The following is a 26,790-nucleotide window of genomic DNA, read 5'->3' on the forward strand; positions in this document are numbered from 1 at the left end:
CTGGTAAAGTTACACATTTTGTTACCTATGAACTTGACCAGTTACCGTATGTGATTCCGTGGTATCGTGACATCTAGAAGTCTGCAAGAAATGGCTTATTTTATCTCCTCACTCTTCACGATGAAGCCTCTGAATGAATGAACCAAGTTTATCTGCACCACCTGAAATCTCTGACTATATGCCTGCAGGGGCATATTCTTCCTTTCACAAGCCCGAGGTAGCCTAAAAGCCCTAAGAGGAGAGCCTTCCTTTCTGACCCAACTCAGAGGACCCACCAAGCTGAACATAGTTCACAGCTACATGTGGTAGGTAGCTCACTAGGAGAACAACTCTTCTGCTTTTCTGTATTGACTGAAACTACAAAAGAGGGTGGTATGCAAGTCATCTGGCAGGTAAGTCACAAACATTTTTATTTATTTACTAGCTGGCCCTGCCACGCACTGCTGTGGCTCATCCGTGTGATTTCTCCCCACCCTGTGCCGATCCATGATGTATCACGCCCCCTCTTCCCCCCACCCCCTGGCTCATCCCTGTGACTGGCCCCACTGTGTCCTCACCTATCCCGTCCCCTCCTCCCCCCAACCCCCATCCAGGCGACTCAGTACCTCCATTCAGCCTAGTCTGTAAAGGCTTCGGCCTAGTATGTAAATGAGAGCTGAGGTGCTGTTGAGAGGGAAGGTTTTATAGGTGCAGTACCAGTGTAGCCGCCGCTAGAGGACGCTGGTTTGCAACCTGGTTCTTTTCCCAGCATGCATTTTCATCTGAGTGGTGTGTTTTGAAATACGGGGTTTGGGTTTTTTTACCTGGCACAGGTGTGACATCTGTCTTAGCAAACTTTCCTATAGCCTTCGAACATTCGCATGTGATGTTGTGTCAAAATTTCACCTCAATCAGTCAAGCGGTTTTGGTGAAAAGTGGAAACACATCCACGAGCCCAGTTTACATTTATATATATATATATATATATATAGATTGAGCTTTTTGACTGCTCTTCATCCATTCCAGATTTCAAGGTGGTACTTTCAAGACTGGTGTTATGTGGTCTCGGCGGCTGCTCCCAGTCACCAGTCTAGCTGCCGCAGTCTGGATTAATTGTAATTTCCGGGTCACCTTCAAAGGTACTTCCCTTGATCTAGATGCTATACTCCTATTGATGCAGCCCAGAATTGCATTGGCTTTTTTAGCTGCTGCATCACACTGATGACCCATGTCAAGTTTGTGGTCTACCACATTCTGTATTAGTTGTAGTTTCCGGGTCACCTTCAAAGGTAGCCCCACATAGAGCGCATGGCAGTAGTCCAAGTGGGAGATAGCTAGAGCATGCACCACTCTGGCGAGACAGTCCACGGGCAGGTGCAAACATTATTGAAAGTAAGATCATGCATAAATGAGCACAAAACTTCAGGAATGGACAATAAATGATGCCTGGAGAGACCTACAAAAATATTTTAAACATTACCATGTCCAATAAAAAAAATCAGTTAAATAAGATATTAACAATTGGAACACAGAAAGCTGCCCTACAGTGAGTCAGAGCATAAGAGTTTGAGCAATCAACAACTACAGTAAGACTTTGAACCATCATGTATCTCCAAATGCCTGGCTGAGCAAGTGAGTTTTTACCAGGAACTGGAAACCCATTAACATAAGGGCCATCCATGACTCCAGGAGAGAGGAATTCCACAGTTGGGACATCACTGCAGAGAAAGCCTTCTCCTGCGTTGCCACCCAACAGGCCACAAGAAAGGCCTGGGCTGGCTGGCATTGGGAGGGACATGTCCTCAAGCAACTGGATCCCAAGTCAGTTATGGCTTTATATATTGACATCATGGGAAGTAGCACATAGGAAGTCAGAACAGATCCCATGCGGTTGGTTTTATGTGGGTGAACCAGGTAACATCCAACAGAATTCTTGCATTCTGCACTAGCTGAAGTTTCCAGACCACCTTCAAAGGTTGCCCTATGTAGAGCGCATTACAGAAATCTAGCTGTGAGGTTACTAGGGCATGAAGTTCTGTGGCCAGACTATCCCAGCCCAGAAATGGCATTCTTGCAATTACTAAGCAGTCGGCTTAGTAATCAAGTCTCAGGGCTGAATTAGACATGGCAACAGTCATTGTATAGTGAAGTTTCCCCTCAATGGTGGGGCAGATCAGGACCACTGAATAGGAAGGGGGGGGGGCTTTGTCCTCACCAAGGTCCCCAAACTAAAATTCCTTCCACGCTTGTTATTCATAATGGAAGGAAAGCTTTTATTGGGAACTCCCCTCCCATTGTGAATAGCCAGTGTTTGCAGGGGGTGGGGGTCCAGTTCTATTCAGGACTGCAGCAGCAACAAAATGCTTAAGTCGCCCTCCAATACTGTAAGTACTTCAACAAATCCAGGCCAATACAAAAGAGCCAATGTACTGTTGCATCAGCTTGCCTGAGTCAAATCGTAGCGGAATTATATTATTTCAGCTATAATCCTAACTGCAGTTCAAAATTACACTAGCTAACAAAAGTAATGCTTATATAGATTAGAATTGCTGGTTAAAGAGAGTAATGCATTTTTCTCATAGAATCAATGTCTGAAAAATCAACACATACCTTTCTCTACAATGCTGGAAATTATACTGACCCATAGGCATGTCCTAAGAGAAATTAAGAGAAAATGTCCACATAGTATTATAAAAAATATTCTTGATTCTCAGTACAGTATATAAGGTTGTATTGTAATGCAAATGTTGTGTCAGAGAACATTTTCTCCAGCTCAAAAAATCCCAGTGACGTATATGATAAAATCCTTATTAATTTTAATGGGCCAGGATTGCATCAGTGCAATTCCTTGTATGTCAACTCATAAGTAAAGTCCCACTGAGCTGAATATGACTTACTCCCTGGTAAATGTGTGTAGCCTGAGTGGTGCAAGCCAAACGACGGCAACACACCCAGCGGAATTAAGCATGAGAGACTAATGATTTCAGGATCCTATTAATACAGGCCAAGCTCTGACAGATCAGAACACAGGCCGATCAGCATCCTCTTTCTCAGTCAGACACTTGCAGGAAGCCCACCTGACAGAGTCCCTAGTTTATTTTCCCAACTGGTCTTCAGAAGTGTCCCATCCTGGAATGAGGAGATTCCAGGGCTTCAGAGTCTTGTAGCACTCTATGGAGGCTGGTGGAGTTTGTCCACTTCCCTTATCTCCCCTTTCCTATGCTGCACAGTGCTAAAGGGCTCTGGTTCAGGGCTGGCTGCCAGTCTCACATCTGAGAACTGAATTGTTGTCTTGGGGGGGGGGGGGAGGAGAGAAATCTGGAGAGGAGGGAAAGGCATAGTTTTCTCTCTCCCCCACTGTACTAGCGCTGATATATAACGATGCAGAAAACTCATACCATGGTGCTGATCTTGCCATTTTCTGTAATCATACTGTCCCGATGGTGTAAGTGAGCAAATGGCTTGGCTGCTCCCCATGACTCCAAGTACCGGGTCATACGAACAGATGCTCTCATTTTAGCTCCATCTAAAGTGTTCCGGGGTCGGAAATGATGCTGCGGACTTCGTTTTTCTTCCTGGTTAGGAAATAAATAAACCCAAGAGGTACAGATAGTATAAAGCTTGCACGATTTCTATTGTTTCCTATTTTGCACAATTTATTCTAGTTTTGCTCGTCATGGGGAGAAGCCACGGAGAGCAATAAAACACAAACTACTGAAAATCTTATTTAGCCTCCTCCTGACTTCTGAGATTATAGCTAGCGTTGTCAACAAATAAATAAGGGCAAGGGACTTGTTCCTGAAAAACAAACCAACCAAGATCCTCAGGAAGACGACAATACTACACAGCTGCATAACATAAAGATCTAGGTAAGCAGATGCTCAGTGTTGCATTTCTTATTGTCTTGACAAATCACAATCCAGAAGTGGTTCACCTGATGGGATGGAGCCACAATGGCAGCTTCTCAGCAGGGATGCCACTGCCACTTGCCGGGAGGGAGTTGAGCCACCTTCACTGTACCTGTCTCCCTGTCTAGGCCGGCCCGCCCGCCCATGAGGCAGCCACCTCAGGAAGTGAAATCCTGTGGGTGGTCCCCCCCCCAGTGAAGGGGCCTTGCTAGCCGCTTTGTCACCCGGGGCGTCAAATGCGGAGGCACCCCCTGGGGGTGGGGTGCTGCTCCGCAGCGTCGTGACATCATGACACATTCGTCATGATGTCATGACGCGCGGGCGTGACGCCCCTCGCTGGCCCGCCCCTTGCCTCCACTGCAGCTCCAAGGGAGAAGAAAAGTGTGTGCTGGCTGAGAGGGAGCAAGCTGGTCCCAGCATTTGTCCGGCAACAACCTCGCTAGGCGCAGGGCTCCCTCAGCCAACGTGCACTCTCTTTTCCTGCTGCGGCGCACTCTCCCTGGGCGGAGTCGAGGGGCGGGACAGCAAGGGGCGTCACAAGTGTTGCCTCGCTGGCCCGCCGCTCAACTCCACCCAGGGAGAGTGCGTGCTGCAGCAGGAAGGGAGAGCGTGCGCTGGCCGAGTGAGCCCTGCCGCGCCTAGAGATGTTTTTGCCGGGCAACGGGGCTCGGCCCTCTCGGCTGGCGCACGCTTTTCTTCTGCCTTGGAGCTGCGGCGGAGGCAAGGGGTGGGCCGGCGAGGGGCGTCACGCCACCCACAAGCGTGAAGCTGCCTCGCTGGCCCGTCCCTCGACTCTGCCCAGGGAGAACGCAGGCCGCAACAGGAGAGCACGCACCGGTTGAGGGAGCAAGCCAAGCCCGGCCCGCCACCCGGCAAAAACCTTGCTCAGCGCGCGCCGGCTGGCTTGTGCTTGCTCTCTCGCTCTGCCGCTGCCGGCTCTCACATTCCCCTTTTTTTCTGGCTGGGGTGGGCCCTGGGCGGAGCCGCATGCGGAGGTGAGGGGCATGCCAGCGAGGTGTCACGCTTGAGGCTGGTGTGACACCCCTCCTCGCTGGCCCGTCCCTCGTCTCTGCACGCGGCTCCACCCAGGGCCCACCCTAGTGCTGAAAAAAACAAATGAAAAAAAGGAAAGTGTGAGCCGGCTGTGGCAGAGCAAGAGACAGAGAGAGAAAGCACAAGCCAGCCGCTGCCGCCCGCCGAGCAAGGTTTTGGGATCGGCTGAGTCGCCGACCGCGGGGTCGGGGTCCTGGCGAGTGTCGCCCCCTCCAGGGCGGTACCCGGGGCGGCCTGCCCCCGTCCCCGTAGTGATGCCCCTGCCCCCATGCAAGTCCCCTATCCCCCTGCAGTGATGGATTCCAGCAAGATCGCATCTCATCAGAAGCCGCTGCAGCAACACAACCCTGGTAAGTGAGGATTTGGGGGGGGGGGTTCACCTCAGATGGGCCACCCCTCCTCCCAGTCACCTCGACCCTCCCTCTTCTGGGAAGCAGGCATGACATACCTACCAAGAGGTGGCCGCTGTGGCAAGCCAGGTCTGGAGATGGCCCAGATCACACAGCTGTAAAGGCAAGCGGCAGTAAACGCCCACCTGGTGCACTCTTTCCCCCCCCCCCCCAATCTCATGGCTGTGCCAGAAGAGGAAAGCAAAGGCTTCCACTTTTAGATCAGCCACAGAATAGCGCCAAACCCTAAACTGTGGTTGTACTTAACTATGATTGCCTAAACTCATATTCATGTCCAAACCAGCCCAATGTAGCCCTAGAAGCCACAGAAGCAAAATCATGGCTCTTGTCTGCTTATAGCAGTTTCAAATACAATGTAGAGAAAACAAATGAAACATTACTAACCTTGGGGTTGATAATAAAGTAGGTTTTCACATTATGCTCCTTGAGATATGGGTCCCTTGCATCTCCATCCCCTTCCTCCACTTGGTAAGCTCCATTCAAGTGTGCCAAAGTGACTGAAGTAATGTGAACACGGCTGAAATTATGGTTTATTTTAAAAATGACCATTATACAACATTAAGAATGTAACACTGCTTTTTTTCTTTTCTTTTACTATTGGGAAATATTACCAACAGCTATACACAATGGAATACTTGTGAACTAAACAACTAAACAACACATTGTAAATGAATATATATATTTGCAGGCAACAAATCTGGAGATTGCTGTGCACAAAAACAAATGCAAATTCTGCCCTCGTTCACACTGACGTAGTCAGCCTAAACCTGTCTATATCGTTTCAGACTTTAGCAGGAGCTCACGTGATTCCTGCATGCAAAAATAGAGAAATACACCTGGACACAGAATACTAGAATGCCCAAGGACTACATTAGGACCTCCTCCACCATCCGTCTTCTCAACTTTTTATGTCGTGTGGATTCAGTCACTTGAACCTGTAGAACACACCTGCAGGTCTACTGCTTTCAATTGCAGAGTTAAACACATGACTTAAAAGGACTTAACTTTGGTGGGATCACATCCAATATTTATAAAAGGTAATCAGGCCTATTTAAATATAGAACATTCCAGTGGGCGAGGCAAGGCCATCACCTTGGCTGAGGACTACAGGGCCCTATTAACTGCACGGTAGGCATTTTGGGTGACTTTGTAGGCACCAATTTATTTGGGGAAATGTATCCACACCCATCTTAAATAGAGACTAGACTTACCCAGGAACTCCTCCAGCTTCCATGTGATTGGCTAGTGTAACATCATGTGACCATACATCATACTGCCATTTCTGCAGTCCAATCACGCCACAAAGGACATTCCCAGAATGCACTCCTACTCGCATATTAATATCAACTCCAGTTGCATCTCTGACCTTCCTATTGATGAGAAATTATTATCAATCACAGCTGTTATTTTATGGACTTTGAAAAAAGCACACGATAATACCATTACCACACAATGACTCTTTCATGTGCTACTGTGAATGTCATAATTAAAAAGTGGTATAGAAATATTTTTACTTTTATAATTAAGATATTTGCTGGTTAAAGAACAGCCATGTTAATATCAATATAAAAGTAAACAAGCTTTAAAAATGGTCACAAATTCAATTCAAGCCCACAAGTATTATTTACAAAAAAAACTGATTCTAAATAAAATTGGAACGCTTTTTGAGACGAACTGGCAGTTGTCATACCTAGCCTGATCTGGAATCAGATGCTGAGTCCTTGGGAGGACAAACCAGACACACTACAGGTCAAGGACTTTGAAGAGCAGTCAAGGCCAGCTGAATACAGTGTTGAAGATCCTCTTTGAGGGGCCCTTTGCATTAATACCTGACAAAGAACCCCTGGAATGGTCAGAGAAGCAGGTGGAGCCATCCTCCAGCCTTTGAGTGCTGACGCCCAAGTCTTTGGGACCAGGCCAAGAGTGACAACACAGTAGAGCTGTGGACCCAGAGTCATTGGTCTACTCATGAAAAGGGGTTTTTCTTGTCAGTAAGCATTCCCTGATTCTCCTTCACTGCTGGTAGCTGTGGTTAGGATGTGATTTAGGAGCCTACAGTATATGAGGTTTCTTGTTCCTGCTTCAAGTCATCATCCTATTCCCCTTGCTACCGTATTGTCTATGGTCTTCTCCATCAAAATTTAGATTCTAAGCTTATTGGATCAGGGCCCTGTTTTGAGTTACTCTGTAAACTAGGCCTAGACGACATGGTGCCCTCCAGATACTCAGCCCTCAGCCAATGGTCAAGGATGGTGGGAATTTTAGTTCTCAACATCTAGAGGCCACCACCTTGGCTACTTCTGCCATAAAGCACTATTTACATTGATGATGCTGTGTAGGCAAATTTGTGACTGCTCAAAATTATTGTACACACTCCAACATTGGGCCCTGTAAGTTGCACATCAGCCAGTCTCTGCTCCAAGATGGGGGCAGTTAGCCCACTTTTAGAGTATCTTCGGAAAGATGATGCTGTCGTTAAAAAGGTCTAAACAGATCTAGATCTCCCAACAATGTCAGATAATCTAGATTGTTGTTGTTGTTGTTATTTAGTCATTTAGTCGTGTCCGACTCTTCGTGACCCCATGGACCATAGCACACCAGGCACTCCTGTCTTCCACTGCCTCCCGCAGTTTGGTCAAACTCATGTTTGTAGCTTCGAGAACACTGTCCAACAATCTAGATTAGTGATGGCCAAACTTGGCCCTCCAGCTGTTTTGGGACTACAATTCCCATCATTCCTAGCTAACAGGACCAGTGATCAGGGATGATAGAAATTGTAGTCCCGAAAAATTGGAGGGTCAAGTTTGGCCATCACTGATCTAGATCCACAATGGGCAGGGAGTGAAAACGAAAAAATGGGCCTATCGGTTTCTCACTTTTCCAATCAAAAGTTTAGTTCTCCACATTTCCACATCAGTTTGCTTTTTTAAAAAAAGTCCTCATGCAAACACCCCAGCATTTTAGTGTTAATTTCTCCTAACATACACATTTGCAAAGCATTTCCCTCTAAAATAATGCTTTTTGTATGTTATTTTCACCAGTATGGACATTTTATAGATGCTTTATCTATATGCATTATTGCACACATTACTTAGCTGAAGAACTGGGTTGCAAAATTCGGAGAAGAACAAATTTCCAAGGATGGCTGTGCTTCATTTTTTGCAGTTTGGGAAAGCATGACTTTGGTAGGCTAGTCTTTAAATGCAAACTGAACAGAATTCTTTGCCATCTCTAGTGAGCACTACATCATGAGGGAAAGATTGCCTTTCACCTCTTCTTACTACGCTGCAATGCTGTTTCATGTGGTATACCCCCAAATCCATGCCATCCCTCATTGTTGTAGCTATGGAGAGAAACAACATCATCTCATTTGATATGGAGCTGAAAATGTTAAACATACTGAAGCACAAACCAGAGCAAAAGCTTCAGATTTAAGGCAACCGTGTGAGGCTTACTGGGGAGGTCCAAGGTAAGGACAAGGACAAGTTAGAAAACGCCTCTACCTACTTTATGGCTTCACACATGTCCAGTCCCATTTTCACACAGTTCTTGGCATGGTTTTGGAGAGATATAGGGAGGCCGGACACACAGTAGTAGCAATCTCCCAAAATTTTAATTCTCATGCATTCATTTTCCTGAGAGGGGGAAAGAAGGTTCAGTTAGGAGATGGCCAGCACAGCAACTACTCTCTTCCAAACTTAAAAATGGAAAGGGCAATGCTGGTGGTCAACAAAAGAAGTTTCAAGTCTCAAGGCAAATTTTTAAAAATGTAGTATAAACACTAACAATTGGGAAACACTGGCCTGCGAGCGCTCCAGTTGGAGAACAGCCTTTACCAAAGGTGTCATGGGCTTTGAAGAAACTCGATCTCAGGATGCAAGGGAGAGACGTGCTAAGAGGAAGGCATGCTTTGCAAATCCACACCATGATCAATCCCCGCCTGGAAACCAATGTCCCCACTGTGGAAGGATGTGTGGATCCAGAATTGGCCTCCACAGTCACTTACAGACTAACTGTTAAGACTGTGTTTATGGAAGACAGTCTTACTCAGCTATGAATAAAGAAATAACTAAAGACCATGCCTGGAGTGCTGCAGAAGCACAATATACTTGGTACCATCAAATGTATTTCACCTAATGATGGGGAGGAAGATAGCTGGGGTTGGACACACAGGCTGAGCTGCACTGCCGAGAGCTATGTGCATCCCATTTCCACTGACCTACTTTTCCTGAAATGTGAAATCAGAAGCACACACAAGCTATGCAGCATCCAGAGACCTAGGAAATTAAATGAAAACTCCTGCCTGGTACAAAAATAGATCTCCGTTGGGAGCACGGTATATTTGTTGTCATCCCTATTCCAGCACTTGCAAGAAGAGAAACACCAATTCCTAGGCTTAGTCTTCAGAATTATATTGCCACTTTGCCGTGTTCCTTCACGACAGACTTTTAAATTATGCCCGCCAGCGTTATTTTTAATCTGTTCAAAAGCAAATACTGCTCCATTAGATGTTAGTTATTTACAAACCATTTATCATAAAATTCTAGGGTCCCTCAAAGGTTCCTCAGGGTTTTCTTGGTGAGAAGATCAGTGCTATGGGAAAGCTGCCCCAAAGGAATGAACTCAGGCTTGCTAGAGAGGTTAAAAGCAACAAAAAGGGCTTTTATGGGTATGTCCGTAGCAAAAGGAAGAACAAGGAAACAGTGGGGTCACTTAGAGGAGAAGATGGTGAAATGCGAACAGGGGACAGAGAAAGGGCAGAACTCCTCAATACCTTCTTTGCCTCAGTCTTCTCCAAAAAAGAAAACAATGCCCGACCTGAATAATATGGAGCAGATGATTCAGCAGGGGAAACACAGCCCAGAACAAGTAAGGAGGTAGTACAAGAATACTTGGCTAGTTTAGATGTATTCAAGTCTCCAGGGCCAGATGAACTACATCCAAGAGTATTAAAAGAACTGGCAAAGGTGATTTCAGAACCACTGGCAATAATCTTTGAGAATTAAAGTGTTGAAAATGTTTTTGAAAATGTTGTCCCTATTTTCAAAAGGGGGGAATGAGAGGACCCAAACAATTACCGCCCAGTCAGCCTGACATCAATACCAGGAAAGATTCTAGAGCAGATCATTAAGCAAACAGTCTGTGAGCACCTAGAAAGGAACGCTGTGATCACTAAAAGTCAGCATGGGTTTCTGAAAAATAAGTCATGTCAGACTAATCTTATTTTTTGACAGAATTACAAGCCTGGTAGAGGAAGGGAATGCTATGAATATAGCCTATCTTGATTTCAGCAAGGCCTTTGACAAGGTGCCCCATGATATTCTTGTAAAGAAGCTGGTAAAATGCGGGCTAGACAATGCTACCATTCAGTGGATTTGTAACTGGCTGGCTGACCGAACCCAAAGGGTGCTCATCAATGGCTCCTCTTCATCCTGGAGAGAAGTGACTAGTGGGGTGCCACAGGGTTCTGTCTTGGGCCCAGTCTTATTCAACATCTTTATCAATGACTTGGATGATGGGCTTGAGGGCATCCTGAGCAAGTTTGCAGATGACACCAAATTGGGAGGGGTGGCCCCAGAGGACAGGATCACACTTCAGAATGACCTTAACAGATTAGACAACTGGGCCAAAGCAAACAAGATGAATTTTAACAAGGAGAAATGTAAAGTACTACACTTGGGCAAAATAAAAAGAAAAATGAAAGGCACAAATACAGGATGGGTGACACCTGGCTTGAGAGCAGTACATGTGAAAAGGGTCTAGGAGTCTTGGTAGACCACAAACTTGACATGAGTCAACAGCGTGATAGAATCATAGAGTTGGAAGAGACCACAAGGGCCATCCAGTCCAACCCCCTGCCAAGCAGGAAACGCCATGAAAGCATTGACCTAGGATGTGAGCGTAGCCTGGTGGTCGTGAAATCTGCATTCGCAGCAGACCCCGGGTCAACAACCTAGCCTGCCACCCTCACACCACAGCTATAAATGGTGACACCAAAGAAAATGATACCCTACTAGCCATTATTGAAGCCCTCAGGAGTACTTACTTTTGCAATTTGGTCAAACTTGCCAAAGAGCTCATTCAGCATGTGCACCAGTTCTCCAGGAGAGCAATCACTGGCCAAGCGAGTGAATCCCACAATATCGGCGTATAAAATGCTACAAGTGAAAAAGGGTATTTTACCATTTTGCTTAGCTTAAAACTGTCTGTTAGAGGTTTTGTGGCTACTCTTGAGTAACGACGCTCCACACCTCCTTGTCTTTAAGGTGTTTTTATTGTGCATATTATTTACAGTGCAAAGAGTCTGGAAAACGTCTGCTTAGCCCGAGTCAGAACCTCGCAATGCCTCTTCCTGTTTTGCGCCCAACATAACAGCTTGGGAATCCCAAAGTGCCTCCCTCTCACCCTACAGGGTGCTGTACGCCTCAATTCAGGCGTCGGAGGGAAGGGCCGTCCTTCTGACTGCTCTCTAGTGGCCGAACCCGTCATTTCCTTCCCAGCTGCTTCCTTCTCTCGCATGCTGTCAGCCTCTCACCTCCCTCTCTACTTCCTGATTCCTGTAATCCGATCCGCTACTGGACTTGCTGCTCTGTGAAGAGCTCGACCCGATGAGGGGAGGCTGTTCTCTATAAGCCCCCCCCCTTACACTATCCCTAGAGTTTCTTGGAAAAAACAAGCAAGAGAAAGGGGAATGCACTAAATACCTCACCAGGAGCAGATACAACTTGTCTACAACCATATGTTTGGATACTGGGGGGGGGGGGCAGCTCGTACATCCTTTCTGGATGGCCTGCTGTTGTGGTCTGGCTCCCCTTCCACGGTGTCCACTCAGGCTGTGACCCTGCCAGGACTGTTTGCCTATAAAAGACTGTGCCCCACCCTGCAGTTTGCCGCACTGCAGTCGGAAGCTAAACTCCCAGCAGACCTCTTTGAAGAGAAGGACAGGTTACCATCCTGCAAAGAGGAGCTGCTAATACCTTCTGGTGCCTAAACTGAGCCACCCACCAGACAAGACCGTTCTAAAGTTTCCACTGAAAAAGGCAGAGGAGACAGCCAGAGGTCATTCAACTGCTCCACAGTCTGAGATTTAAAGCCAGAAGACAACCCTTAAACCGTACTGCAACTCTGCTTATGTCAGGCATGGGTTGGGGGCTTAACCAATTACGGTATTAATTTCACACCGGAGGGTGGGCCTACAAGGAGAGACGGAAGGTGAGACAGGAGAAAAGGCAAAACAGGGGAGTCTTCTGCAAGGGCCTGGCAAGAGTGTGCTGCCTCTCATGCAGCGGTTCTTTGGGGGGTGGGGGATAAATGGGAAGCCCCATCTTATTTGGGCTCTGCCTCACACATCATTGACATGCAATCCACAGCCTATTACCCCTAGGGGAATGCAGCACCTTGAGAGAAAAAAGATTCCCTATTCCCATAGAGCTTTGTTTATTTTTCATTTTTTGCTTGCTTTTTATTTAATGTTGTTAATATTGTTTTATAGATTATATATGTTGTATTGGTCTATTAACCATACAATATGACTTTTGCTTTAATTGTGCTTTATGAACCATGTTTTATAGATCACAATTGTTTCACTGATGATTTGTTAATTACTCCATATGACCTAGGCTGTATTTGTGACATTCTATTATGTTCTATCAAGCTATTGTCGTTTGTTGTTTGTAAGGTGCTTTGGGATAAAGAAGTATAATAAATCACATCAGTTCAAAATCCCTTCTGGAGATGCCACAGTTAAAGCTCAGCAACATCTGCCTTTCCTAGATCATCCACTGGTGACTCTCTCAGGTCCTTCAGAGTCTGAGCAGCCCTGCCAGGCCAAAACTCGTACTCTGGGCATCAATGTATGGAACCTGCCCCCTACTCTTCTGTCACTCTAGCTGAAGGGCAGTATAGGGCATGAAAGACCTCAAGGGTGCAGGATGGGACCAGAGCCTGAATGAAACAGGCCAACGTGACCTCCATCAGATTTCCCATCTCCCACTCACCCTGATCCTTGAGACTGAAACATATTCCAGCTTTGCTGCACTGAAAATTGCCCCCAAATGACTGTGCTAATCAGTGGGTGGCAGCCATGCAACAAGTTAGCTTGTATCAAGTGCAAAGCTTTCGCGCCTTTTTTTTTTGCTTTCGATATTTACCACGAAAAAATTAAGGCCACTTGTTCAAGCAATAATATTTCAGCCTCTGGATTGCTTTTAAATTTGATACACCTAATTAAATTCAGCTGCCTTCCCAAAATAAATGTGTCACAAGGTCCACAGAGGTTATCTATATTCACAGTTCTATGGAGTCAGCCTGCAATATCTGCATGCCTGAACACCTGCATCCAATGAAAGAAAAGAACAAGAAAAGAACAAGACAACCACCTCCCTCTAAACAATGTATGGCCATGATTAAAGCATTTTGCTAGTAATGGTAACTAATGCACTTCAGCACTGAGAAGGGGCAAGTGTCTGTTCCAAACAATACCTGACATTGGTGTGCCTTTTGACATATAAATTATGAAAGTTGTTTGTATTTTCCAGCTGGCCTGCTTTGGGTCCTTGTAACCTCTGGATGATCTCAGCTTTCATCTCCATGGCTATGTGAGCAGGAAGTAAGGAAAGCAGGAGACGCTCCTAGGTTGGAGAGAGGAAAGACAAAATGGCCCAAGCTTCAACTGAGTTTCAAGCAGGAAAATCTGCTAAGTAGTTATTATGAACACATTTTCTATGAGCAACAGTGGGATGTAATTTATTTCAAGGTCTGGGAGGAAACTGCACATGATGCTCTATCATTTGTGGTCCCCACCTCCACTTCAAGTTTTCTTTTCTTTATGAAATGCAGCTGCAAAAGATTAAATCTTCTGTGGAAAGCTGATCGGGGGTGGGTGGGGTGGGGGTGTTATGTGAAGAGGAGCATCAATGGCTTTAGCATCCTTTCTCCTCCAGCGCTTAAAATATTTTTTAAAAGAAAATGGATAGAAAAGCAGTGAGAAGGAGGGCAGGGGAACAGGAAACACACAAACCTGCATCAATACACACAATCTGCTCAAAGTTAGCTCTTACAAAAGAACATTTGTTTCATGTCCTCATGACTCTACCACAAGCACTTGCCTCCAGGACTCTGAATGCCTTATCCACCAATTGTCCTTCTTGTTTGTCAATTGCTCTCTGTGCACATGAAGAACACACATGCACAGATCAGGACAGGAGACCAACCGGATAAAGGGACAACAGTAGGCTGAGAATCCACCATACACGTGCATCAGTTCACAAACTAGAGAGTTGTGGCATCCCTTCACAATGTACCTACAGGAGGCAGACTGGGCATTAACTCACAAACAGATCTACTTATAGGCATATGGATCAGCTTCATGTTTCATTTCAGCTGAAGGAGATTGTGAGGGACATCAAGACTATATTTAATCAGGAAAATTCCCATAACAAAACTCGTGCTTGCTAATGACTCCATGCATAGGTAATCTGGTGGCAGAGCCTGCCCCAAACAAAGTTACTGATCCCAAGAGTGCAGCTTTGATGTCCACACCTCGGCCGCTTTTATCATTCATGTCAGCAAGGAGCCAAAGGGCTCTGTTAGCTTCTTCCACACACTACCGTACGTAAAAACCTAAGAGGTTTTGACAGAGTCTTCTTGTCTGACTTCTCTCTTCTTCCAACTTATTTCAGGGACGGAACAGAAGGAAGACGGGGGTCTACAAGTAGATTGGCAAGGATTTCTGACTTCCAATTGTTTAACAATAGCAACAACAAAATGACCCCCGCCCTCAAGACAAAGACTGCAGCAATGAAGGAAGCTAGAGGTAATGAGGAATGGGGTTGGGTTTTGGTTTTTTGGTTTTGTTTTGTTTCTGCAGGACTGTGAGCCCAGCTCAGTTCTGGCACTCAAAACAGGTCAACAACTGCTCAAAAGCACCATGTTCCTTAATTCTATGAGGATGTCTTTTGCTCCTGGCTCCAACTGGTGGATCATGAGGTTTCCAGCAAAACAGAAACGTAGGTCCTGAAAGCCAGAAGTTTATCATCTGCTGTTTCAGAAGGGAGCTAGCTGTTCTAACAGCAGATACTCATAGCTGCTGTTGGTCACAAGGAACAGGATAAGGAAGAACTCACCTGGGAGGCCTCTGTCAAAGTTATGCTTGCTCTGTAGAAAAGCTGGTTTCAGTTGTGTAGGAGTCAGTGGAAACAACCAATGGTGCTGGCCTTTCAGCACTCATCAGGTTCCCCCTTGTAAAAAATCAGCCATTGGTCTGGTGTCTATGTGCCACCTTGAAGCCTTTCAGAGCTATCCACCTTACTCTATCGCATCTTCCTTCCTCAGAAACCATCCTGCTGGTTCCTGACGTGCAGCAAAAATGGGCGTTAGCTGTAGTCATTCTGTCTCAGTTGACTGTTTTCCAACCCTTGAGGTTTTTTTCAGCACAATAGTTCTGTGTCAGCTCTAATGTGGGCAACACAAAACAGGCTGCATTTCCAACAGATACGTGACAAGGCCTTGATGTGCCTATTTATTCTCCATACCATACTAGGCAAAAAAAAAAAAAATAACCCCACAAGCTTTTAACCCGCAGGCACACCACTTTCTTGGAACCAAAGCACAGCTCTCATATGGAGGCCAACAAATTTCCATATATCAATGCTGATTCATTTAACATCACTGGATAAATCACAGAGTTGGGGAAACAGGTTGGTTGGCCTGGTACCGACTCTCCTAACAAAGCATTACAGCAGGGAGCAGTGAAACATATTCCTTTATTCACAGGTTTTAATTACTCCCTCAATAATCTCTCTGCTCCCAGATCCTGATATATCCCTTCCTGCTTTGATCCTCCATCTCTCCTACCAGTAGCAGATGGCAAGGTGGGGCACAGGCACTTATAGCTGACCTTCCCGCCAGTAAGTCACTGTTGTTTACTGGGAATGGGAGTGGCAAAGCAGCAGAAATGGCAGTGTGGTGCAAAAGCACTGGCAGGAGGGCCAAATGAGCTCTGTTGGTGCCTTCGCCTTGTGCTGACCTCACTGCCACCTTGACCCTCCCCCCCGGGAGGGAGCAGCAACTCACCTACTGGGAGGTTAGGTAAGTGTCTCCACCACACCAAGCTGTCCACTTGGTGGACACCAAGCTGTCCACCAAGCTGTCTACTACTCTGCTCACTCTCCCTCACTGCCCCTCATGCCTGGAATTCCCTCCCAGAACATTTGTGTGGTGCTACCTCTCCTCTCAAAACCCATGTTTTCAAGTGCTGTCTTTGGTTTACCTTTTCTTTGTGGATTCTGCCCCCACTACCGGTATATTTGCCTCCGTCTCCCCTCCCCTCTCTCTCTTGCTTTCAAAATTGACACTGTAAGCTCCTCAAGGGTAAAGAACATGCCTTTTCTTGCTTATGCTACTCTGCAAAAATATTGATCAAGTTATATAGAATAAAGAGTTCTACCACCAGTTTTTTAAACCTAAATATTTCAGTGCAATCCTGAGCACGTTCAGTGAAAGATACGGTGAGCTCCTCAGAGTTGTAACTCAGGTTGCACCATAAATGCAATTAAAAAGAGTGTTGGCTAAACTTATCCCACTGGGAAGACAGAGTCCTTGGCCCTGACACTTTTAGGGCAGTAGTGACTCTGCAGGGGCCTGATCCTATTTGTACAAGAAAATCCTCCTTCCTTGCCACTGCCTTGTAAAATGCAGACCAAAACAGTTTGCTGGTGTTTTTCAAGTTGTCTCAAGGGGGTGGCATTTCCTTTGGCTCTTCATGAGGAACTACCGTAGCTGACTAGGAAGACACTTAGAATCATAGAATCATAGAGTTGGAAGCGACCAGACAAGGGCCATCCAGTCCAACCCCCTGCCAAGCAGGAAACACCATCAAAGCATTCTTGACATATGGCTGTCAAGCCTCCGCTTAAAGACCTCCAAAGAAGGAGACTCCACCACACTCCTTGGCAGCAAATTCCACTGTCAAACAGCTCTTACTGTCAGGAAGTTCTTCCTAATGTTTAGGTGGAATCTTCTTTCTTGCAGTTTGAATCCATTGCTCCGTGTCCGCTTCTCTGGAGCAGCAGAAAACAACTTTTTACCCTCCTCTATATGACATCCTTTTATATAGTTGAACATGGCTATCAAATTACCCCTTAACCTTCTCTTCTCCAGGCTAAACATACCCAGCTCCCTAAGCCGTTCCTCATAAGGCATCGTTTCCAAGCCTTTGACCATTTTGGTTGCCCTCTTCTGGACACGTTCCAGCTTGTCAGTATCCTTCTTGAACTGTGGTGCCCAGAACTGGACACAATACTCCAGGTGAGGTCTGACCAGAGCAGAATACAGTGGTACTATTACTTCCCTTGATATAGATGCTATACTCCTATTGATGCAGCCCAGACTTGCATTGGCTTTTTTAGCTGCTGCATCACACTGTTGACTCATGTCAAGTTTGTGGTCTACCAGGACTCCTAGATCCTTTTTACATGTACTGCTCTCAAGCCAGGTGTCACCCATCCTGTTTTTGTGCCTTTCGTTATTTTTTTTGCCCAAGTGTAGTACTTTACATTTCTCCTTGTTAAAATTCATCTTGTTTGCTTTGGCCCAGTTGTCTAATCTGTTAAGGTCATTCTGAAGTGTGATCCTGTCCTCTGGGGTATCAGCCACCCCTCCCAATTTGGTGTCATCTGCAAACTTGATCAGGATGCCCTCAAGCCCATCATCCAAGTCATTGATAAAGATGTTGAGTAAGACTGGGCCCAAGACAGAACCCTGTGGCACCCCACTAGTCACTACTCTCCAAGATGAGGAGGAGCCATTGATGAGCACCCTTTGGGTTCGGTCAGTAAGCCAGTTACAAATCCACTGAATGGTAGCATTATCTCGCTCGCATTTTACCAGCTTCTTTACAAGAATATCATGGGGCACCTTGTCAAAGGCCTTGCTGAAATCAAGATAGGCTACATTCACAGCGTTCCCTTCATCTACCAGGCTTGTAATTCTGTCAAAAAATGAGATCAGATTAGTCTGACATGACTTATTTTTCAGAAACCCATGCTGACTTTTAGTGATCACAGCGTTCCTTTCTAGGTGCTCACAGACTGTTTGCTTAATGATCTGCTCTAGAATCTTTCCTGGTATTGATGTCAGGCTGACTGGGCGGTAATTGTTTGGGTCCTCTCTTTCCCCTTTTTGAAAATAGGGACAACATTTGCCCTCCTCCAGTCTGCTGGGACTTCGCCTGTTCTCCAGGAATTCTCAAAGGTTGTTGCCAGTGGTTCAGAAATCACCTCTGCCAGTTCTTTTAATACTCTTGGATGTAGTTCATCTGGCCCTGGAGACTGGAATACATCTAAATTAGCCAAGTATTCTTGTATTAACTCCTTACTTATTCTGGGCTGTGTTTCCCCTGCTGAATCATCTGCTCCATATTCTTCAGGTCGGGCATTGTTTTCTTTCTTGGAGAAGACTGAGGCAAAGAAGGCTTTCTCTGTCCCCTGTTTGCATTTCACCATCTTCTCCTCTAAGTGACCCCACTGTTTCCTTGTTCTTCCTTTTGCTATGGACATACCCTACAGGAGCAGCCCAGAATTAGCCAATCACGCGGGGCCCATTGTGTAAATAATGTATATATAGTGTCACGGTCCGGACGGCGGGCGTCAGGACCAGAGGCAAGATGGAGGTGCAGAAGCAGGAACAGGTGCAGGGCTGAGGGTCCAGTAGCAGGCAGTTGCAGGGTCAAGGAGCAAGGCAGAGACGAAGGTCCAAGGAGCAAGAAGCAAGGCGAAAGCTCAAGGAACAAGAAGCAAGGCGAAGACTCAAGGAACAAGAAGCAAGGTGAAGACTCAAGGAACAAGAAGCAAGGCAAGGGTCCAAGGCGTCGGCAAGGCAAGGGTCCAAGGAGCAAGGATCAAGACGTCAGCAAGGCAAGGGTCCACGGAGCAAGGATCAAGACGTCAGCAAGGCAAGGGTCCACGGAGCAAGGATCAAGACGTCAGCAAGGCAAGGGTCCACGGAGCAAGGATCAAGACGTCAGCAAGGCAAGGGTCCACGGAGCAAGGATCAAGACGTCAGCAAGGCAAGGGTCCACGGAGCAAGAATCAAGACGTCAGCAAGGCAAGGGTCCACGGAGCAAGAATCAAGGCGTCGGCAAGGGCCCAAGGAGCAGGAGGCCAGATGCAACCAGGCAGGGAAAGCGTTGCTGTGGCAAAGAGCTGAAGGGAAATGCTGGGCTTTTATCCCTCCCAGCTCCTGCCACCAGGTGCAGTGAGATCTCAAGTGGCCTCACCTGGGTGACTACTCCTTGCCTCTCCAGCACAAGCTGAGGACTTCACCTGTGTGGCCACGCCTTGCTTCTCCAGCACAAGCTGAGGCATGCCCCAGTCCTGCAAAGCACTACAGGCCCCAGAGCCTGACTCCTGCCCATACTCCTGACATATAGCAGACGTTTTGGGGGAAAGTTTCATTCACTGTTTTACAAACTGCAATAAAATAAAAATCACTACAGGACTTTGAGTATATTTCAGTTCTGCTTCAATATTGGCAAAGAAAATAAATACATAATAAACCTTTCGTTCCAAATCCTATAGCCCCGCCCCTGGACTTCCTGCTGCTCAGAAGTGGACAGCATGACACTTCAACAACTTCAACAACTATGAATGAATCGGATGTACAAGTTCAATACAATAATGCTTCACTAGCAATTAACAAGCTTTCTCCCTCCATCCCAGTTTATTTAGAATGAAGATCTTTCCTACTGGATTCATTTTCTCTCGCAAGCTGGAAAATGCTTTTCATTATAGTAAAGAAAGACATTGCTTCAGTTATACATCTAGTGTAACCACTCTGTTACCTTGTTCATTTAAACCTGTCACAGCTCCTGACTCCAGTTTCTAAGCCCATTATTATTATTCGGATCCTGCCTCCTCCCTGAGAGTGACATTCAGTTAGCTCTCTCTGAAATACCTCTACCACCTCCTGCTAGAGCCTTTCAAAACATCTTATAAGTCATAAGATGCAAAACACCTGAAATGAACAAGGGTAATTATGCTAACTACTTGTCAATGTCAAAACCAGGCATGAAAGCTTTGAAAGTGCCTTAGTTTATTTTCTGCAACAATTTATCAGTGGGGCAAACAATTTTAAAGGGTAGCTGAAATATACAGTATGTGGTAAAAGAGCTTACATACATATATAACACACATATATACACATACAGAGCATACATCTATTTTATATTTGTAATAAAAGCAATAATTGAGATGAAAAGATATATAGTCACATGCTCATTTTACATTTTTTAAATTTTTATTAAATCTGTATACCACCCTTCATCTGAAGATCACAGGACAGTTCACAGCATAAAAATACAAAATTCTAGCAGTGTGTCAGGAGAAAGCCAGGATGTGGGCAGCATCTGGGGGATTAGGAAAAAGCTAAGAGCAAGCCAAATTTTGCCCTTGCCGTTTGTTTGAAAGTCAGGTGGTCCCATTTTGCTTGGATAGCAGGGCACTCATTGGGGCAACAATTCCCTGAGATATATTCTGCTCATCCTTAATCATTTTAAAACCAATATACTAACTAGACCAAAGGAAACCAAGCTTTACTGGGACCACCCCTGGAGAGTCTGCTTGAGGAAGCAACTCTTTCAAATTGTGTCTTGAGAGCTTCTCAGGCAAAATTCTTTATCAGTAAGGATCTTAAGAAGGCATTGTGACATTTTTCATTGCCTTTTAAAAATCTGCCTTTAAATTTATCAGAAAGTTATGAATTTGGGCTTCTAGTTTGATTATTTAATTATTAATCTATCACATGCACAAACATTTGATACAAAAGCCAGGGTTGTGTATATGCTAAGAGTCTAAGGAAAAACAAACAGAGTAATGGCATAAGCCAGGTACGTCCTGTGGTACAGGGAAGTTCTTAATGTTTGACTGTGGTTTTATGAATTGTTGCAAGTTTCCATAGTTTCTACAGCCCTGAATTTATCTGAATAAGAGCTTCTATTTTCTCTTAATACAAAACAGAACCTTCTTGCATTTCCCCAAGACTTCTGTAAATCACATGATCCTACTACCTAAAAAGAAGGCTCATCATCCATTAACAAGCTATGTCCATTAGTCTGGATGATGCTCCTTGAAATTGCTCTTCAGAAGAAAGGATGAATGGTCATTGATGTTCCACAGCAAAAGACCATACCAAAACAAGAACTTTGATGATATCAGCCTAATATTCCTTTTATCTCACACTTTCTCTTATTACTGTTTTTTCTTCTTCACTTATTTTGGATTACAAGTGAAGGAGGGGAAAAAGCACAAGGACAGCAGCAGCAATTACATCTCTACGCCTGGGTGGAAACTGCAGATCGTAAATGGATTTCTGAAGAGCTTCTTGCCTCTCCTGCCTAATCAATAATCATTTTCACACACCCAACAAAGGGAAACAAAGAACTGGATAAAATGGAAGGGTAAATGAAATCCTGAGAAGAGCTTTACCTGCTGTCGCTTCTCAAACTCAAGCTTGATCCGGGACTTGATGCAATTACAGGTGTCCTGATATGTTTGCTGCAGAGCAAGTTCCATTAATTGTTTGTGATATGCTCCTGCCAGGTTCCCACAGATAAAGATGATAACATTGGCCAGGATCTAAGCACACACACAGAGAGACAGACAAAGAAAAGAGCAATGAAACAGTCTGAGGTTACTGTCAGACAATACAGACATACCTTGGAAGTTGAACAGAATCCTTTTCAGAAGACCGTTCGAGTTCCAAAACATTCGGAAACAAAAGCACGGCTTCTGATTGGCTGCAGGAAGCTCCTGTCAGATGTTTGGCTTCCAAAAATAGTTCGTGAACTGGAACAAACCGGAACTGGGTTGCTGCGTTAGGGAGCCAAAACGTTTGAGAACTAAGCTGTTCGAAAACCAAGCTATGACTGTACTTTGTTTATTTGTGCAGATTTTATAGTTTCCTGCATCCTCATAGTCTGGGCTATTTTGCAGCTGGAACTTGTGAGAACTCAGTCCCAACCCCTCTCAGGTGGGCGCCATTGCCATTCCAAGAGAATGAGGGAACTGTTCATGGAGCGTTATGGCACCTCTTTTTCTAGAAAAATAGCACTGCTCACAGTCATTGTCACAAAACCTATCAAACAATATTTTGTATTTTGCCATGTCTTTCCCTTTTCTGGGCAAACAGGTTTATTTTTCAGCACAGGACAGTTAAAAATATACCCCCACCTCACACACAAGCCTGCAGGAGGCTCTCACACAGTTTTTCCATGTGAGATTTCACCTGAAGTGGCTTAGTCCGAAGCTTCTGACACCATTAAGTGACAATGCATTGAATAATGTACACCTGTCATTTACCTGGACAAGAGAGTTGTTTCCCTCAATCTTCCCTTTGCAACTGGCTTTCTGCACTGAGGCCTAGTGTATGGCAGGGGTGCCAAAACTTTTTTCAAAGAGAGCCGGATTTGATTAACTGAAAATGCGTGGGGGCCAACTGAAGTCGTTGAGCTTTTTTAAGGATTTAAATTCTTGAGCTTTTTAAAGGATTTTACCATAGGAATTAAACTGACCAGCAGGCCAGATTGGTCCCCCGAAACAGACTTTGGACATGCCTGGTGTATGGAGTTCTGGGTGGGCATAAAGATAAATAATAGATTTATTAATAGGCTTAGAATAGATTTTATTAAAATAGATTTAGAAGATACAGTTCTTTATCTTGGCCTTTGACAGATATTATATAAATTTTAGGACCCACTCTGTTTTGGGTTTTAAAAAATTGTTTTAAAATTGCTTTAAAATTGCTTTTAAAAAGCAATTTAAAAAAAATGCTTTTAATGTTATATTTTAAAACACCAAAATATATACCGATATCTCATCTGAAAGTATAATGACAGTCCCTCTCACCCACGAAAGGACAGCTGCAGCACACAGAGGGATAAGAAGGTAACAAAACACTGAACAAGAAAATAAAATAAAAATTCCTTTTTTTTATTTATTTAATTTTGTTTCGACTCAGACCAACATGGCTACCTACCTGTAACTGAACAAGAAATCACTTCTTTGGAAACTGAGAAAAAAATAGTTACAAGCTAATGAAATAGATCCCTGCTGAGATTAGGGCTGTGTACACACTATCAGTTTAAAATGAATCTAGGTCCTTTTTTTCTCAATTCAGGTCGAAGCTGGAGGGGGGGGACACAGTATTTCAGGCAAATCTGAGAGTCCTGGATGAAATAAGATTGTTAATGATGTTTTTAATGCAACTACTTTTAGAAAGTTTTTAACTGCAATTGTTTTAAGTATTTTTAATTGTTTTGAGAATGTTTTAACTATTTAGCTGTTTTGTGTTTTGTTTCTGAAATGTCTCTGTGTTTGCCACTCTGGGAAATTTTGGGAGGAAGGGTAGGATATATACTCAATAGATATTTCAATAGGAACAACAATGCATGTGCACGGCTTCCCAAACCCGCACCGGGAGCACCCTGGTTGTGTGGGTATTTTTATTTCACATATGGAAATAATACAGAGGAGAGCGCAGAGGGGTATTTTAGCAAACTGCTCTGTGGTTAGGAAACTTGCACAGACCATTTGTGTGTGTGCGAATATACACCCTATATATAGACCCTATACACATGTATACACCCTAAAATTGGACTTTATGCACTACAAAGTGATAGGAAACTGTGTTGCAAAGTGGTAGGACAACACTTCCTTGATGAAATGTCATATAACCTCCCTGAAATGAAATGGGAAAAATTAAGGAGAGTCACCAAACTGCAATCTGTAGCAAACAAGACACGCTGGGAAAAACACACAGCCCTCAAATTACTGAGGCATGGAAAACAGAGTGGAGGTTTAAAGACAAATGCTCAAAGTGGCTTAAAGGCTAAATTTTAACATTTAAAATTAGACACATTGCTTTTAGTTAATTCTTTTTGGGGGGTCTTGATTAGATTGAAATTCATTGACAAATACCAATGTGATTTTATGCAGACTTGTAAAGAGCTGCTTGCCTGGTTGCTGGCAGGGAATAAAACCACAAGGCAGGGAAGTTTTTTAAGCCTTGGGCAATAGAGGAAAGATGTTGTGAACTCATAGCTTTAGAGGTTCATTTCCGAGGCTGTGCCATTCTCTTGTGTGCCCTTTATAGTAAGAAATGTCACAGGAAAGTGTTCTACACCTGTCCTGAAATAGCTGCACTGGTTCCCAATTACAACCACGAACCTTTTGACACCTTCAAGACTCCAAGATTTATTGTGCCATCAGCATTCATGGACTGGCTGAGAGGAGTGTTATCTTTAGCTGGCAGATTATAAGGCACAGAGGAACAAGAGCATTCAATAGGGCCTGAAAGGCTGTGAAGTGCAAGCGGTCCACCAGCCCTATTCTCTTCATTGTAATTTGCTCTAATATTATATTTCTAAAATTTAGCCTGCTCTGGGACCTGGACATATAAGGCTGCTAAGAAATTCAATTTATCGTTATCATCATTGTATCATATTTTATCACCTTTGTATTGGAGGAAGCTACTGATTCAGCATTGGCTGTGTGTTTTACATACAGTAAGCTACTCCTGTCCTCACTTGTTGGGGGTCATGTGGTTAGTGGCATGTATACATTTCAAAAATTAAATAAAATGAATATGATCCCAGCAATTTAGGAAAGTACTGTGCTTAGTAGGCAGCACAGATTCTTCCTGACAAAGTTTTTCAAGTGGCAGAGATGCCATTTCAGCATCTCCTATACTTCAGTCCACACAGAGATTGGCACAAGCTCCGTGCCGATTGCTGCTGGCTCGAGAAGCAAACTTTTTACATGGAATTTAAGAGCAAAAACTCCACACTCTTTGATGATATTGTGGGAAGTCCTTCCTCACTGTTGCTTTTGTGCTGCAGTGGGGGGGGGGGAGGATGATGAAAAGTCGACTGTGGAAAAAGCTGTCACCTGGGCAAGCCACAGCTCTGCTTACATCTTTCGAGATGTGGCAGCGCTGCAGCCTCTGCCAGGGGATTTCTAGCCATTGGGCAGCTAGAACGGCTTGCTCAGCTTGTATCTAGTCTGCCTACCAAACTGGCCAATGGCAGGAAGGCTTAGGGACAGGCATCCCTCGAGCGGTGCAGCTGACTGAACAGCTATCAAACCACTTCTTTAAAAAACCATCTTTGGACCCAGCCACTATGGCCAATTATTGCTCTGTCTCAAATCTTCCATTCATGGACAAGGCGATTGAGCAGGTGGTCATGGAACAACACCAGGCATACCTTCAGGATGCAAACTATTTGGACCCCTTCCAGTTGGGTTTCAGGGCTCATCGTGGGACTGAAACTGCCTTGGTTGCACTGGTCGATGATCACTGGCAGGCTAGGGATAGAGGTGAAAGCTGTTTTCTGGCTGTGCTGGATGTCTCAGCAGCTTTCAATACTGTCACCCATTGTATCCTCCTGGAGCAAGTAGAAGTGCTGGGAGCTGGCGGCACTGTGATACAGTGGTTCCGCTCCTTCCTCCGGGATTTCCTCCAGAAAGTAGTGGTACTAAGGGATGAGTGGTCAGACCCCTGGGCTCTCACTTGTGGGGTGCCTCAGGGCTCCATCTTCTCCCCCATGCTTTTAAACAGGGGTAGGCAACCTAAGGCCCAATCACCTTCTCAATCCGGCCCACGGACGGTCCGGGAATCAGCATGTTTTTACATGAGTAGAATGTGTCCTTTTACTTAAAATGCATGTGGGGCATAGGAATTTGTTCATATTTTTTTTCAAAATATAGTCCGGCCCCCCACAAGGTCTGAGGGACAGTGGACCGGCCCCCTGCTGAAAAAGTTTGCTGACCCCTGCTCTAACCACTACACCACACTGGCAGCATAAGAAATGCCATGATGATACGCTTGCCAGTTGTTGGTGAAAGCTATTCAGCTGGTAGATACAAAGAACAGGGCCTTTTCTGTGGTGCCCCCTCTCAATTGGTGGAATTAATTCTAGGCTAAATCAGGCAAGCTGACCTCTTTAAACAAGCTCTAAAGACACTTCTTTAGGATTGTCTTTGTGCTGTGCTGTGCATCAGGCTCTTTTCAGATCCCTGCATTGGAGGGGGTTGGACTACATGACCTTGGGGTGCCTTCCAACTCTACAGTTCTATGAATCTGTGATTAAAATATAAGGTTGACAGTTGGGCTATAATAATAATAATAATAATTTATTATTTATACCCCGCCCATCTGGCCGGGTTCCCCCAGCCACTCTGGGCGGCTTCCAACAAAACAGAAATTCTAAAATACAGAAATCCATCAAACATTAAAATACAGAAATCCATTAAACATTAAAAGCTTCCCTAAACAGGGCTGCCTTGAGATGCCTTCTAAAGGTCTGGTAATTGTCTAAAGGTCTGCTAGAGTAGTTGGGCCTTGTGTCCAGTGCTCATTTTAGTCCTACATTTATTTGTCATCAGAAT

At 44.9% G+C, this 26,790-nt stretch overlaps 1 protein-coding gene across 4 annotated transcripts in view; it reads right to left on the bottom strand.

Moving 5' to 3' along the window:
* ADCY2 (adenylate cyclase 2) overlaps positions 1 to 26,790 on the bottom strand; it is a 129,736-nt gene that overhangs the window by 62,157 nt on the left and 40,789 nt on the right. For all 4 annotated transcript variants that reach the window (XR_004691663.2, XM_060278172.1, XM_060278171.1 and 1 more), the window contains 8 exons: positions 21,832 to 21,981; positions 13,832 to 13,980; positions 11,397 to 11,508; positions 8,858 to 8,985; positions 6,562 to 6,720; positions 5,735 to 5,867; positions 3,378 to 3,554; positions 2,590 to 2,633 (listed from right to left, as the gene is read on the bottom strand). Coding sequence is in view for 3 of the 4 variants with exons in the window: in XM_060278172.1 (XP_060134155.1) it covers positions 2,590 to 2,633; positions 3,378 to 3,554; positions 5,735 to 5,867; positions 6,562 to 6,720; positions 8,858 to 8,985; positions 11,397 to 11,508; positions 13,832 to 13,980; positions 21,832 to 21,981 (1,052 nt within the window). In the remaining variant the exon portion in view is untranslated. The remainder of the gene's footprint in view (positions 1 to 2,589; positions 2,634 to 3,377; positions 3,555 to 5,734; positions 5,868 to 6,561; positions 6,721 to 8,857; positions 8,986 to 11,396; positions 11,509 to 13,831; positions 13,981 to 21,831; positions 21,982 to 26,790) is intronic.

This window comes from Zootoca vivipara, chromosome 8 (genome assembly GCF_963506605.1).
Source record: "Zootoca vivipara chromosome 8, rZooViv1.1, whole genome shotgun sequence".
Classification (NCBI taxonomy): Eukaryota; Metazoa; Chordata; class Lepidosauria; order Squamata; family Lacertidae; genus Zootoca; species Zootoca vivipara.